This window comes from Mchenga conophoros, linkage group LG1 (genome assembly GCF_057382185.1).
Source record: "Mchenga conophoros isolate Kocher_MC1m ecotype Shallow Benthic linkage group LG1, M_conophoros_male_GT1.1, whole genome shotgun sequence".
In the NCBI taxonomy this organism is placed as follows: Eukaryota; Metazoa; Chordata; class Actinopteri; order Cichliformes; family Cichlidae; genus Mchenga; species Mchenga conophoros.
Genome location: NC_140526.1, coordinates 26,552,626 through 26,566,061, shown reverse-complemented (window position 1 = coordinate 26,566,061; position 13,436 = coordinate 26,552,626). Strand labels below are relative to the sequence as shown.

At 37.3% G+C, this 13,436-nt stretch overlaps 1 protein-coding gene across 6 annotated transcripts in view; it reads left to right on the top strand.

Annotated features, from left to right (window-relative positions):
- Positions 1 to 2,681: 2,681 nt before the first annotated feature.
- LOC146583472 (protein diaphanous homolog 3-like) overlaps positions 2,682 to 13,436 on the top strand; it is a 170,647-nt gene continuing 159,892 nt past the window's right edge. For 3 of the 6 annotated variants that reach the window (XM_085272160.1, XM_085272117.1, XM_085272152.1), the window contains exons 1-5: positions 2,682 to 2,953; positions 3,039 to 3,238; positions 7,350 to 7,382; positions 7,720 to 7,902; positions 8,207 to 8,311. In XM_085272160.1, coding sequence (XP_085128286.1) covers positions 3,125 to 3,238; positions 7,350 to 7,382; positions 7,720 to 7,902; positions 8,207 to 8,311 — 435 coding nt within the window. In that variant the 5' untranslated portion in view covers positions 2,682 to 2,953; positions 3,039 to 3,124. The other 3 variants (XM_085272127.1, XM_085272144.1, XM_085272135.1) reach the window with 3 other exon arrangements.

The window sequence follows — 13,436 nt, the reverse complement described above, 5'->3', positions numbered from 1 at the left end:
CAAGATGGCAGTATATGCACACTGAAAAGTTAAAGAACGGCCAACTCTCCGTGCAGACGTTGTAACAACATTTGAAGCTGCTTTCAATGTGAAACATAGAAATGGTCTGCTCCACTAACAAAGCTTCATGGTGAGGATAAATTTACCCTTATTAGGTCTGAGCCCCTGTGTCATTGTGATAGTTGTGAAGTTCTCAAATTCTATGCAGTATTCAGCACTGGTTCTTTGCATCCCTATAACCTCTGACTTTGATATGAGATTTAATTTGTGTCAATTGTCATTCTTTGTTGAAAATATCTTAAACATTTACAAATATAAATATATTTCTACCTAAATCACCTTTTTACTGATAATCCTTGAAGCTGTTTATCACAATCAGACGTGTTAATATGAACTCTACCTTTAAAAAAAAGCAAATACAAGAAAAAGCAATGTCAATGTAGAATTGAAATGCTCACACTATTAAAGTATGTAATTCAATCAAAAAGCACAAAAAAACAAACCCATTCAGTCAGATTTGCTGTGTGTGGTATGATGATTTAAACAGATCAGCTGCGTTATCAGTACAAGGAAAATTCAAAATTTATATTATTTGGCATTTGGGGCTTTTGATTATATATCCCTGTGGCTATTCTTTGACCAACTTGGAAGACTCGATCTCTCATTGTCTGAGAGGATTAGCGAGGCATAATGCCACAAGGCTTGTGTTTGGCTAGATGAAGAGTGTTAACACATTGCTGGCAGTCATGCAGACAGCCCTCCAGGGATTGAAGGAATAAAGGTCTTTCAAGATAACAAGATTTCAAGAGCTTGAATTGAAAGAAGGTCCAATTTAATTTCATAGCTGAAGGTTTCATTTAATGGTGACGTCTGACTCCACTTTTAGCCTTGGAAAAACAAAAAACAAAAAAATTCTGAAAATTATAATGTGCATACCAAATATGTTTCTTCTAAATCACATGCCGGTGTATCTCTGGATTTATGCGATCTACCTATGAGTGTGAATTTGGTCCGGCACACTGCATGATTGCAGACTAACAAAATAATAATTAGAGCATAATTGTACTGAATCACTGCTCAAGTTGGCCAAGACTAATGCTTGAAATATAAAGGCTGAGCTGTACTGTATCTTTGTGTTCTTATTTTTCTGATTTTGATGTCTGTGAGACATGCTTTCTGAGAACAACATCAATCAAACTGCAACAGTCAGGAGGTTAAGCCTGTCTAATTGTCATGTGACTCCACTTCTATGGATTTGCAGAGGATGAGCATGGTCCTAGCAGTCTGGAGGCAGGAACACAGACAGAGGGAAAGGTTAATACCACTTGTGGCTTTTTATCCTATTGCCATCATTTGGTTATGTAACACAATTGTCCTCAAGGGTACGAGTTCCACACGCATAACTACTGAATAACAACATGAGGTATACAGCAGTTTACAGTTGGCATCCACCAGGAGCAATCTTTAATATCCTGCAGTTTACTGTCAATAGTCTGAACTATTACTGTTTTCTATAATTTATGAGTTTCACTAACAGGGGGCACAAAAAACTTTTAATGCTTCATGTTGAGGAACTCTCCCTGATACTGTATGTGTTCAGGGATCAAACTGTAGGTTTGAGGAGAGCACTTGAGAAGCGTGCAAAAGTTTCTGGTAGTTGCATCACGTTACCGTGTTGCTGTTTGCATCATACAAGATGTTTGGGATTGAACAGTGGGTTTAGCTTGCTTTTACAGTGGAAATCAAAGAGACAAACAAGCAACAATATAAAACACCCTCATTTTACTGTGATCATCGACTTCTGACTGAACTTTATTCCATGATAGATAAACAATTTCTTGAATCCTGGACATCCTACATCATAGGATGTGGAAAAATGTGGACGATTATTACTTTTTTTTTATTGCTAATGTTTTCCTTAGCTATGAGGGTTCGCCACAGAAACTCCATCAGCTCTGCCTGCATACTACCCTGTCTCTAACATCCTCCTCTGTCACACCAAATCTCAGCATGTTATCTTTTACTACATCCATGAATCTTCTCTTTGGTCTTTTCCTCCTGCCTCGCAGCTCCAGCTTCAGCATCATTTGTCCAGTGCATCCAGTATCCATTCTCTGCAAGTCTAAACTATCTCAGCTTTTCCTCTCTGTCTCCAAAGCACTCAACCTGAGATGTCCCTCTGATACACTAATTTCTAATCCTCTAATTAGGTCATTTAAACTAGACCATACATCACTAAAATAAAGCCTGGGTTTGGCCAACTAAATAAAAAAAGGCGGTTGTAGCCTACTAAACTGATTTAAAGACCTTTATTTTATTCTATTTATATGTGTGCATTTATACTGAGTTATTTTACCCATTTAATTAAGAAATTATATTTAAGCAACCTGTCATTATCGCCTGTCACTTTCTGTTTAATATTTCTATAAGAGAAAAACTGTCACTTGGCAAACTGAATTAAATCTAATATATCTATCTAATACAGAGAGAAAAGCTTGGATGCAAGTAAGACCTACACACAAAACCTATCGCACAGGAGATACTGGCTGAATAAAACGAACAACCCTAAAACTGAAGTAGGATTGACTGACACTTCAGGCAGCCAATCAACTCCCTCTAAACTATGACTCGAGTCACCGTTTGCGGTTCCGCGATTGCTATTGGTTGGATTAAACATGGGAAGCTGACGTAAGCATTGCGCGGGTCTGTCAAAAAAAGTATCTTAATTTTACCCACCTAACGCTTCTGCTGAAACTCGTAATGACTGTATGGCTTTCAGTTAATGTTCGGGTGAATTTTGTAAGTCTCCGGGAAAATTGTTACGTTTAAGGCGCATTTTTTTAGTTAACGGAAAGTAGAGCATTACGTGACAGTCAATAAATTGGATTAGCGCTAAGTCAAGTCACCGGTGAATGATAGTATTGTAAACCTGGCTAGCTAGCTAAACGGACAGGTGAGACTGAGCACTAAACATTAAAAACGCTTAGTGGACCTAGTGTTGTTATGTGCTAAGCATTTTCCTTTGTGTGGTCCTCTAGCTCTTCTGTCGTCTGCTAACGTTGCATGCAATAAAAGGTTTAGGTCTTCAGTAGCTGTCAGCTGGTGTAGAAGTCATTGGGTCATCATGGAGAGTTACAGTCAGCGGTTTGAATCCACCACCGGACGGGACAGTAAATCTCAAAAGAAGAAGGGCTCCACTTCGTCATACACCGATGACGGAGACCGCAAACCAAAATTTGTAAGTATGAAAAGACTAAAACGAGCTTTGGTTTTACTCTAACGGTATGATACAGAAAGCATTTGATAAACGCTGCAAATAGATGGTCACTCAGTGTGTTATGCTTTCCCTATGATACAACCAGCCACAGAGAAGGACATTGATGTGGACAGAACAGTACACGGGTAGATGGCCCTCCATATAAAGAATGTAGCAGACACCTTGGATCGGTATTTTCTATTACTTTCAGAACGACCAGTTTGGATAGACAAACAACCACGGTTAGACCTCGTGGTGAAGATGTGTCATGCCTTCGTAATGTGCTTGCATGTCTGGGGAGGCTGAGAGAAACGAACAGTTAACAAAGCACAGGAGGCTACACAAGTAATGTTTTATATGGTAGAATTTCTTCGACAGCCATAACCTTGAGTGTTTGTTGACTTTGCATGTAGGAAATCAAAAGGTTAAAATTAGCACAGGGTTTAACTGACACTAATCCATGCATTCCCTCCTACAAACAAGACAGCATTTAGTCTCTTTGGTATTTGTCGGTTGTTGTTCTTCAGCTAGTCTAGCTGTGTAAACAAAATCATGTTTTTTTTTGTTTGTTTACACAGCTAGACTAGCAATTAAAAAAACAACAACAACCCCAAACCCTTTTCATTTTCTGATAGGAGACTTGCTTGTGACACAGATCTCTTTAAAGCATGCTCAACCTGTGCTTGAGAGTGTTACTCCAAGTCAAGTTCCTGTGGCCACTGTTCAGAGACTCCAGTGGAAAATGAAGCAAAATTTAGTCTTTCTCAAATGGTTTCTGTCCACTCCCACTGATGACCTGTTCGTTTAACATCTGACAATGCAATCCATAATAGGAATTCGGATTCACCTTCTTTGATTAGTGTACAGTGCTGGATGAAAGTTACGTTTGAAGCATAAACATGTTTATCTACAGTGTATAAGAATTAAAACCTGATAAATTAACTCATTGATTTAATATTTGAGAAATATGTTGCAAACACATTACCAGAGTCTCTGGTAACTTGAGATGGTCATTGTTATCTGGTCACTTTATATAAAACTGTAGCTAATTCTGATTGGCATGCTACGGTAACATTTAATGTCTATTCATTCAGCATAAATGCAGGAAACCTATTAAAGTGAATTTTAAATGGTGTTAAATAAATAAATCATGGAGTATCTACAATGTTTCTATCCGTCCTCCAAATCCTTTACTAGACATATTTGATGTAGTCAGGCTATGCTACTTCTTTATATTTTTATTGCTAACATAATTTAATCTAGTTTTGTTATATATTATTTCTTGATATCTTTAGACAAGTGGATAGAAATTGAGTTTCAGTGGTTCGAAATATGCCATAAAAACTTGAGTCTGAGCCTGCCTGTTTAAAGGTGACTGTAGTACTTTGAATCCATCTGCAGGACCTTGCTGAATCTGTGATCTCATGGATATGTAGGTGGGAAAGCAAGAGGACAAAGCCTCTTCTTTTTCCCCAGCCAGGTTTCTTTTAGATTGCTTGATCCAAGACAAAGGTGTTGGAAGCCTTGGTCTGCATTCAGTCTAAAATGACTGCACCAGCCAGATGGGACCAAGAACTCTCAGCAAATCTTCCTTCCATCAACCAGAGGTGTTTGGCGTAAACAAAGATGTCCAGTCAAGTGTTGGACACCTTTCTGAGATTAATTTAGAAGGCTTTTATTTTATTGGCTAGTCTGCTAAAAAATGTTAAGACAACTTTATAATTTCTGTTTAAGCCAAACTCTTTGTTCCATAAGTAACTTTGCTCATTGAAAATGTGCAGCATATAGCATAGTAAAATCTCAGTGGACTTCATCTCACATGGAATGAGGCCTTTTGATGTCTTTGCTGTGACTCCGCTCAGGTGGTAATTTTTAGAAGAGTGTTTCAGTGCCTAATTTGTAAGTTAGGAGGATCTGCAACACAGGGAGGGTGCAGTTCCGGCATGATCCGACACAAAGTAATCCCTGAGTGTTAGTGTCTGTCTGGATGAGAAACACCAAGTTGCTTTCACAGGATCTTTAAATTAGGAGTGCCTGCCTCTTCTTTTAAAGAGGAAATACCAAAGAAGCGAGGTTTTCTTCAGTTGATAGAGTTAACTACATGTTAGTGAATTTTTCGATGACATCCAGTTTCAATAGAGGCAGTATCACAAAGCCTAAGGAATGAGTTGTTGCTGTGGAAACAAAAGTCATCTTAAAGCCAACGCCTGCTTTACTAGGATCTCCAACATTTTTTGAATGCCTCATGGTAAGGGGAGCAATGTATACCACCCCCATCTATATATAACACCCCAAACATGCTGGTTTTATTCTTGATTCACCTTCTTGTCAGAATAACATCTGGATTTCTTGAGATTTCTCCATCTTTGTGTATTTAAAAAAAAAAAAAAAAAGAGTATTGAAAAACTGCAGCTTGCATTAGTGGGCTTTCTTTTACAGCTTCTCGTGACCTTTGCTTTTGCCTCTTGAAAGCAGAGGTCACCACCATCTCCTCTGCCACAGCTGTAATGCAGGATGTTAGTTTTCTTAATGAGTTAACTGAAATGTTTGTCTGCTGGTAAATGTGCTATATCCATAGTGCGTACTCTCCCAAAGATTGTTCAAAAAGCACTTTATATCTGGTGGAAACATGTCAGATCAGTGTGTTAATGTAGTTGTGAGATGCCTTTTTGCCCTTTTTTTTCTCTTTTCCCCAAATGGACTAACTGAAGGACTGGAATTGCTGTGGCCATAATGAATTTTACTTTATCAGTAATTACCGTGTTTGGCAAGTTCTTCTTTCATCACAAAAATGTCCTTTATATAGTTTTTAATTGGTAGTTATTTTGTTGTGTGGCTTTTTGGCCAGTTCCTATCATATTCCAGCAGAAGTAGAACTAAAATGATAAAGTCATTACCGTTGTTATTTAATTAAATTGGAAAATAATATTTTTGAGAAAGACCTCATAGATGACTACATGTAACGTGTTAAGGAAATCGGTTTTGTGTGGCTGAAAGAAAAAACAACAACAGTATATTGAATTTTTAAATAGTTAAATATCTGTTTTGGAATAGGTCTTAAAATTTGTATTGGTCAGGCTCCATGTAGCAGTTAATTTGTGATAGAAATGTTGTTTTATATGGTGACCATGTAAAAACTTGATAACAACAAAAAAGTCCTGCCAAAATTAATAACCCACACACATGCAAATATTCTAACACTGGCAAATGGTAAACAGTTTTGCCTAGAGGCAACTTTGTCAAAAATGTCATGTTTGGTACTTGGTGATGCAAGTTTCTGGGACATGTGCTATAATAAATAAATAAATTTATTTAAATCAGCTGTATATCTGGCACACCATGGACATTTGGGAAGGAAAACACATAGTCAGGCCAGTTCTATTAAAGGCAGCGAGTCTTTGCTGATTTAATTGACAGAAGAAATAAGTGCATCTTTCTGATATTTTTGGATCATTCATTAAATGGTAAATGGCCTGTATTTGTATAGTGCTTTACTTAGTCCCTTAGGACCCCAAAGCGCTTTACGCTACATTCATTCACCCATTCACACACTGGTGATGGCAAGCTACATTGTAGCCACAGCTGCCCACAGCTGCCACTGACAGAGGCGAGGGTGCCGGACACTGGCGCTGCCAGGCCCTCTGACCACCACCAGTAGCCAACGGTTGAAGTGTCTTGCTCAAGGACACAACAGTTAAACAACATTAAACAGAAACTTCTATTATGTGCATGAGTATGCAGACCTCCCTGCCAGTTGTTGGACTGGTGTTGATGTTTTGCAGAGTCGTACTGTCCACTCCATTTAAAGAAGCATTTTTTAAAAAATTGAATGTGAATGTAAAACGCCATTGTAACTCTTTGAATGTGAAAATAAGTGTAACAGAGTAGGGACAAATCAATACAGACATTTCACTGTCTCTATTCTTTTTAGATTATGCTGTATGCTGCAAAGAATGGGGCACAAATGTTTAACTGAAATGAAGCAAATTCTTGAAGCCTGAATGTAAAAATGTGCTCCAGAAGTGTTTGTTAGAATATTTGGTGCTTTTGCTTTGTGTATCCTGATTTGTTTCTTTTTGCTCCCCACTTATAGCACTTACCCTTTAGAAACATCACAGATGATGTGGTAAGCTTTGACAAACTGATATGCTTCTGTGTGTGCTTTGTGTCATCGATCTCTGCAACATCTAACGTCACCTTACTTGAGGTCACTGCTTCTGCTTATTTTGAGCATCATTAACAAAACCAAAACAGTCAGGCATTGGAGCCATTAACATCATAGGACAGACTTCTTGTTTGTAGTTTGTTTCATATTACTAGCATTGCATTCTAGTTTATTAATAACTGTTTTTTTTATTCTGCTTGACTACTAACCATTTAAATGTGCTCATAATCATCTAAACTTGACTCCAAGTCTGGAGTATTTTTTTCTATTTTTAATTGTGCTTTCTTTCTTTCTACAGCTGGACAGATTCGCCAGTATTCGCATTCCCGGTAGTAAAAAGGAGCGCCCACCCTTGACACAATCTAAGCACAATGCAAACGACTGGTCCAGTTCTTCATCCTCCACCTCACATCATTTTGAGGAACTATCGTCAAAGATAAACTCAGAAAAGGAGATCTTGGCTCTTTTTGAAAAGATGATGGTGTGTTCTTACTTTTTGTACAACATTTTCACATTTCATTAAAAAAAAAGTGCTACCAGGGACTAAGTGATAAAGATATTCAAAAAGACAAATAATCAATTTAACACAAGTGATGATATTTTTCAAACTTTCATTTTAGTTCAGTAATTTTATGATCATGGCCACAAAGCAGCTGATATTTGGTTGCTGACGCTAGAAACAGTGCAGAATGCTAATGTCTTCCAGAGTCAGTTATGCATTCAAAAACAACATCAAATTTTGGCCACGGTAATGTTGTAGTTTTTTTTTCTCTTTTCTTTTTTAGGAAGACATGAACTTGAATGAGGACAAAAAGACTCCTTTGAGAGAAAAAGACCTCAACACAAAGAAAGAAATGGTCATTCAGTATATATCAACTGCCTCTAAAACTGTAAGTTTTTAAATATTTAAAATATTTCACCTATTTTGAGTTTAAATTAACTGACATTTTATATTTATGTGGTTGAATGTTTGCATTGAAACGTGTTGCTGATGCTTTTAATTAGCAGTGTCTAGCAGCCTGAAGAAGTTTGAGTTTCATACTTTCTAACTTTTTTGAGTGGAAGGTAACTGGTTGAGTTTTGGTTTGTGAGGTACCATCCACACGTGTTTTGGTAAACATCACTTTTTCTGTGCGTTTTGGCCTTTTTGGAGTTTGAAGTCACAGAAAATGAAGCTTTTGAAACTGTTTCTGTATCAAATTTGAACTTGGAAAATGACTGTGTCACGCAACATCACATGTGCGTGCATTTATCTCCTTTTTAAACAGAAGACTATGACCCATGATATTGTTTATAGACCTTTGATTGGCCAGCTTTTCTGCAGTTAGAGGTATATGACCAACACTTTTGACAGCATGTGACATATATTTTTTGCATTTTTATGTGGATGGAAATCTTTTAAGAACAAAAGTGGAAAATCCCGCTTTAAATGGTGCGGGTGAATGTAGCTTGAATTTTAGGGCTAAATATTAGAATACTTGTTCACTGGTTTTCAGTTTTCGGCACCTGTTTAATTGTGTTCTTTAAATGTAGAAGGATATACTTGCCTTGAGTACTCAGCATCTCTCTCACTCACAGCAGTTATCATGACACTTAAGTTAACATTGTTGTTGTGAACAAACAACAAAATGAATTGTATTTATTTATTTTTTTTATACCACTTAAGACCAAAAATACATTGTCAAAAATCTTTGAAGAGAAGTGCAACGTCTCGCTTTCCACATAGGCACGCACTCTGTTGAGTGAGCAGCAGAGGTGAATTAGCTCTTTGCATATCTGCATTATTCTTGTTGTGTTTTTGTTTTTTGGCCCAGACATGGAGGTGGATTCATTTTATTTTATGATTATAGCAAACATTTACTGCAGGTAATAAAGAGTGACTGGGAAATAGGAAAACAAGTTATTTCTGTGACAGTCATATTATTGTTGATGGATCACAGTATGTAGCATACAGTATGAGGTACAGGATATTAAAGAATATAAATATTTTAAGCTTCCACAAGTCATTGTAAAGCATCGATATATCATTTTTCTTACATGAAAAGGCTAAAAAAAGAACTTCCTGGTATCCAGACATTGTACTTGTCTTTTGCACTTCTTAAAAGTTAATGTATTAGCTGAAGAAATGGGTAGGGGGGGAAAAAAAAACAAATAATTGACATTGTGAACAGTAAGGCCTATTCGTATTTGATAGCTACAGGTTTCTGGTTAAGTTGCCATCATGTGTTGCAAAGAAGTATGAAATAAGTCCAAGTCCAAATTTCTTACATCAAAGTAAGAAATTTATTATATTTGTTATAACCAGACATCCCTTCAAGTTTGCCTTAGGCTGTCTATCCTTGTCTCTAGTTACCATGGTGACTGGCCTGCATTTGTTACCTTTCATACCTGCATGGTAAAAAAATGTGGGCACCAACCAAAAAACAGTGAAATTAATTTCTTTAAGAGAGCAGATTTATAATACTCTGCATTTAAGAAGTGGTTCATTATGTGTTTTTGGAGAGAAGTTCTGAGAAAAAGGTCAACATTTCTGAGGAAATGTGGTGTCACTGAGTTTAAAACACTAAGCAAGGTGAAGTATATATCAACAAAAATGTTTTTACTTTTTACACAAAGGAACTTGAAGTTTTCTTGTTTTGCTTTTGCTTGTTTAACGTGCCATCAAAATAACAACAACAATGTGACCTTCTCAGTCATGTTGCTGTTTTGCCAATTGACCTTTAATTTTTAAACCGATGTATGCCACTTCCTTTTTTAGTCTGTGAATTTGGAGATAGCCTTGGAGAGAAACAATTTCCTTGTATGTTGTCACAAAAAATAATTGCTGACCTTTGACATTGTGTTTTGATTTATGTGCAATGCCCCTGCTGTGCAGGAAATTGAGTTTTGCCTTGCCTTAAATTGCTTTCAAAGAATCTTCAAAAATATGACTCCTCGATCAACTGAAGCTGAGCATGGGGAAAATTTATGTTAAGACCTGTCAAATGGTCAGAATCTGTGTAAAAGGGTTTATCCAAAATCCATGTGTATTGTTTCTAATTTGAAAATATAGCACATGGTTTAGCACAGCGGTCCCCAACCCCCGGGCCTCGGACCGGTACCGGTCCGTGAGTCGTTTGGTACCGGGCCGCGAGAATTGAAATGTATGGTTTTCAGGGTTTTTATCGGTTTTCAGCGTTATTTTGTTATGACTTTTATCGTTAACTTGGTTTTCCTGGGTCTTTTCACGTATGTTATGAATAAATCTTTTTTTCGGTACCGGTACTGGTTTTATTTTGTTGTATTTATCCGCGTCACCTTAAAGGCCGGTCCGTGAAAATATTGTTGGGCATAAACCGGTCCGTGGCGCAAAAAAGGTTGGGGACCGCTGATTTAGCACACAAAAGTCTACTGCATGCAGGCGGGGGCTAGAATTGACCTACTAATGGGTCCATGTGCAGTAGGGCTTTGCCATATTGTATACCTAGAAGTTGTGAGTCATGGTTTGTCTGAGAGCATGTTAGCATGTCCGTCTCTGCTAACAACTTAATACCGTTAACAAAAATAAGCAGCTAGTTCAACAACCTTCAGTAAAGAGCAATGCAAACACTTTGCAAATTTTAAAACAATTGTGCTAAAGGTAGAAACAACACAAATTTGTTTCACCATTTTATATTGGCAACTGGTGCAACCCTAAAGTAAACAAATTACTCAACCAAGAACTGATGCTTCCGCTCGCTAGTTGCACTCCTTAATGACAGGAAGTGCCAAGCTTGGGTGGAAATTATTATTATTGTTGTTGTTGCACAGTGGTAAAGCAAGATATTAAGCAGCTGGTTAGAAAACTTGACCCAAAATAACACAAACACCCCAGGTCGAAACTCTTTTTCAGTTTTCTTATCTGACAGTATTGTGAAGTTCCTACAGAGTTACATGAATAATTTGCCGTTACTGTAGTGTTAAATTAAAGTTTTAAGCAGTCATGCTATACGTGTACGCTACTTGGGCTGCACTATGTTAGTGCTTACATTTGCTTTTTTACTATGTCATTTGATATAATGCTGTGTGCCACTAATATTGCACTACGATGCTTCTGCTGCTGGAAAGTTGTTTCAGTAGATTAACACTTTGATTTAGATTGTGTCTCATCAGTGACAGTAGCTCATTGGCAAAGGTGGATAGAAAATGCTGTTCATTTACTTGAATTAATAAATGTTGCTACCCGCTATCTTTTTTCCTTTCGTCTGAAATATGATTATTGCAAATTTTCTTGAAATATTGTGATATAATTTTGAAGCTATACCACCTACCCATGCAAAGTGTGAAAATTCCAGGGAATTTGTTATATCTTAAATAGTTTAATAAATCGCACTGCTGTTCAAGGTGAAGTGGTCAGAGTATTACTACCATGGAGTGAATGTGTACAGAAAGTATATGCAGATCTTATCAGGCTGTTTTAATAATGACGTGTAAAGATAAATGAGTTTAGCTCCAAAATTTTGTGCATAGTCTCACTCCCATCTGTAGTGCATATTTAATATGACATCTTAGGCTTTTGTGTAAAAGTTTTGTAAATGAATGGTTCATTAACATTTTCAGACCTTACCTGTGCTTCTACATTAAAGGAAGGGTATGTTATTACGCTTTTTCATTTTTTTTAATAAACTGGTCTGGTCTCACTTCAAGATCAAATTGAAGTATGTGGCCTTTTAACTAAAATGTCTTTGACACCCGTGGTCTATTGTATGTTAATACAATGCTCGCATAAATGGTACATTATGAGTGCACATCATCTTTCTCCTGTACACACTAGCTTTGGGTCAAGTCTCTTTGAAATTCAGGGGGGTGTCTTGTGTCTTCCAAAATGTATTTTCTGTGAAGGTTTCAAGAGTGGAGTACATCCCTGACCAACCTTAGAACTCTAATCAGGCAGTATTAAAAAAACACTAAACAGTGACTCACTGGTCCATTTTGGCTATAACCTCAGTTGAAATGATTATTAAAAGAAAATCATGCATTATGCTCCAAGTGCACATTTTAACATATGAAGCTTTTAATGCATCTGGAGTCTATCCATGTTATGTGGATGGACTTGCTGTCACTGGGCAAACAGGGTGCCACGAATGTTCCTTTGATAAGAAACACCAGAAGGACCCGGGCCTGTTTCTACCAAGAGCAGCAATCATACTTTCCTCTTGCTGCTGAAAGCCCAAGAGATCCTGAAAAACAAACCGCCTAGTCATCATCATTTCTCACCAGGATGGGAGAGGCAGTTGATCATTGGGCTTGAAGAGGAAAAGAGAGGGAGGCAGACACTTTCTGTATCCTTGATGGTCTGTTGTGCAGCCAGGCAGTGGTTTGTTTTTGTGAAATTGCCACCACCATTCGACTTAACTCAGCACCGAGCAAGAGACATACAAAGTGGGAGTTGGACTAAGCTGATGATGCTTGCAATCAAGAACCAATTTGTAAGCGGAGCAGAAATGACATGTTTTAGCCGTGGTAACAACACTGGAGGGTTCTGATGTTGTGCGAGTGATAGTTTCATAGGACTGCTATCTGAAATGAGTGGAGTGCTTTGATGTGTTTTGTGGTGATGAGCATGAGCCATGTTGTGAAGTCCAATTGAACATGGAACACATGCCAAATAAAATGTTTTCCCGGAGTTCAATCAGGACAACAAGCTACTCAACAATCAGTATCACATGAGCTAAAGCTATACTTTTCTGGCTGCCATTTCAAAAGCTTGTACACCTTTGACTTTTCTATATATGTAACAAGCTTCTATTTATTGGGCTATAAGACTGTTTGCTGCTATACGATACATTCTTTGAATAAAAATGACAGGTTTTATCACTGAAGTTTTGAAAAGTAAATATATTTGTATTGTTTTTCAGATTAGAGGCCTTTCTGTATATATTTCTATAGAGTAGGGCTTTATAGAAGAGGTGTGAGGTGAGAAACAGACTGGATATATTTCTTTTTTCATTTTTCTTTTTTTTTTTTTGCCAGCCTGTTGGGATTAGGGATTATATA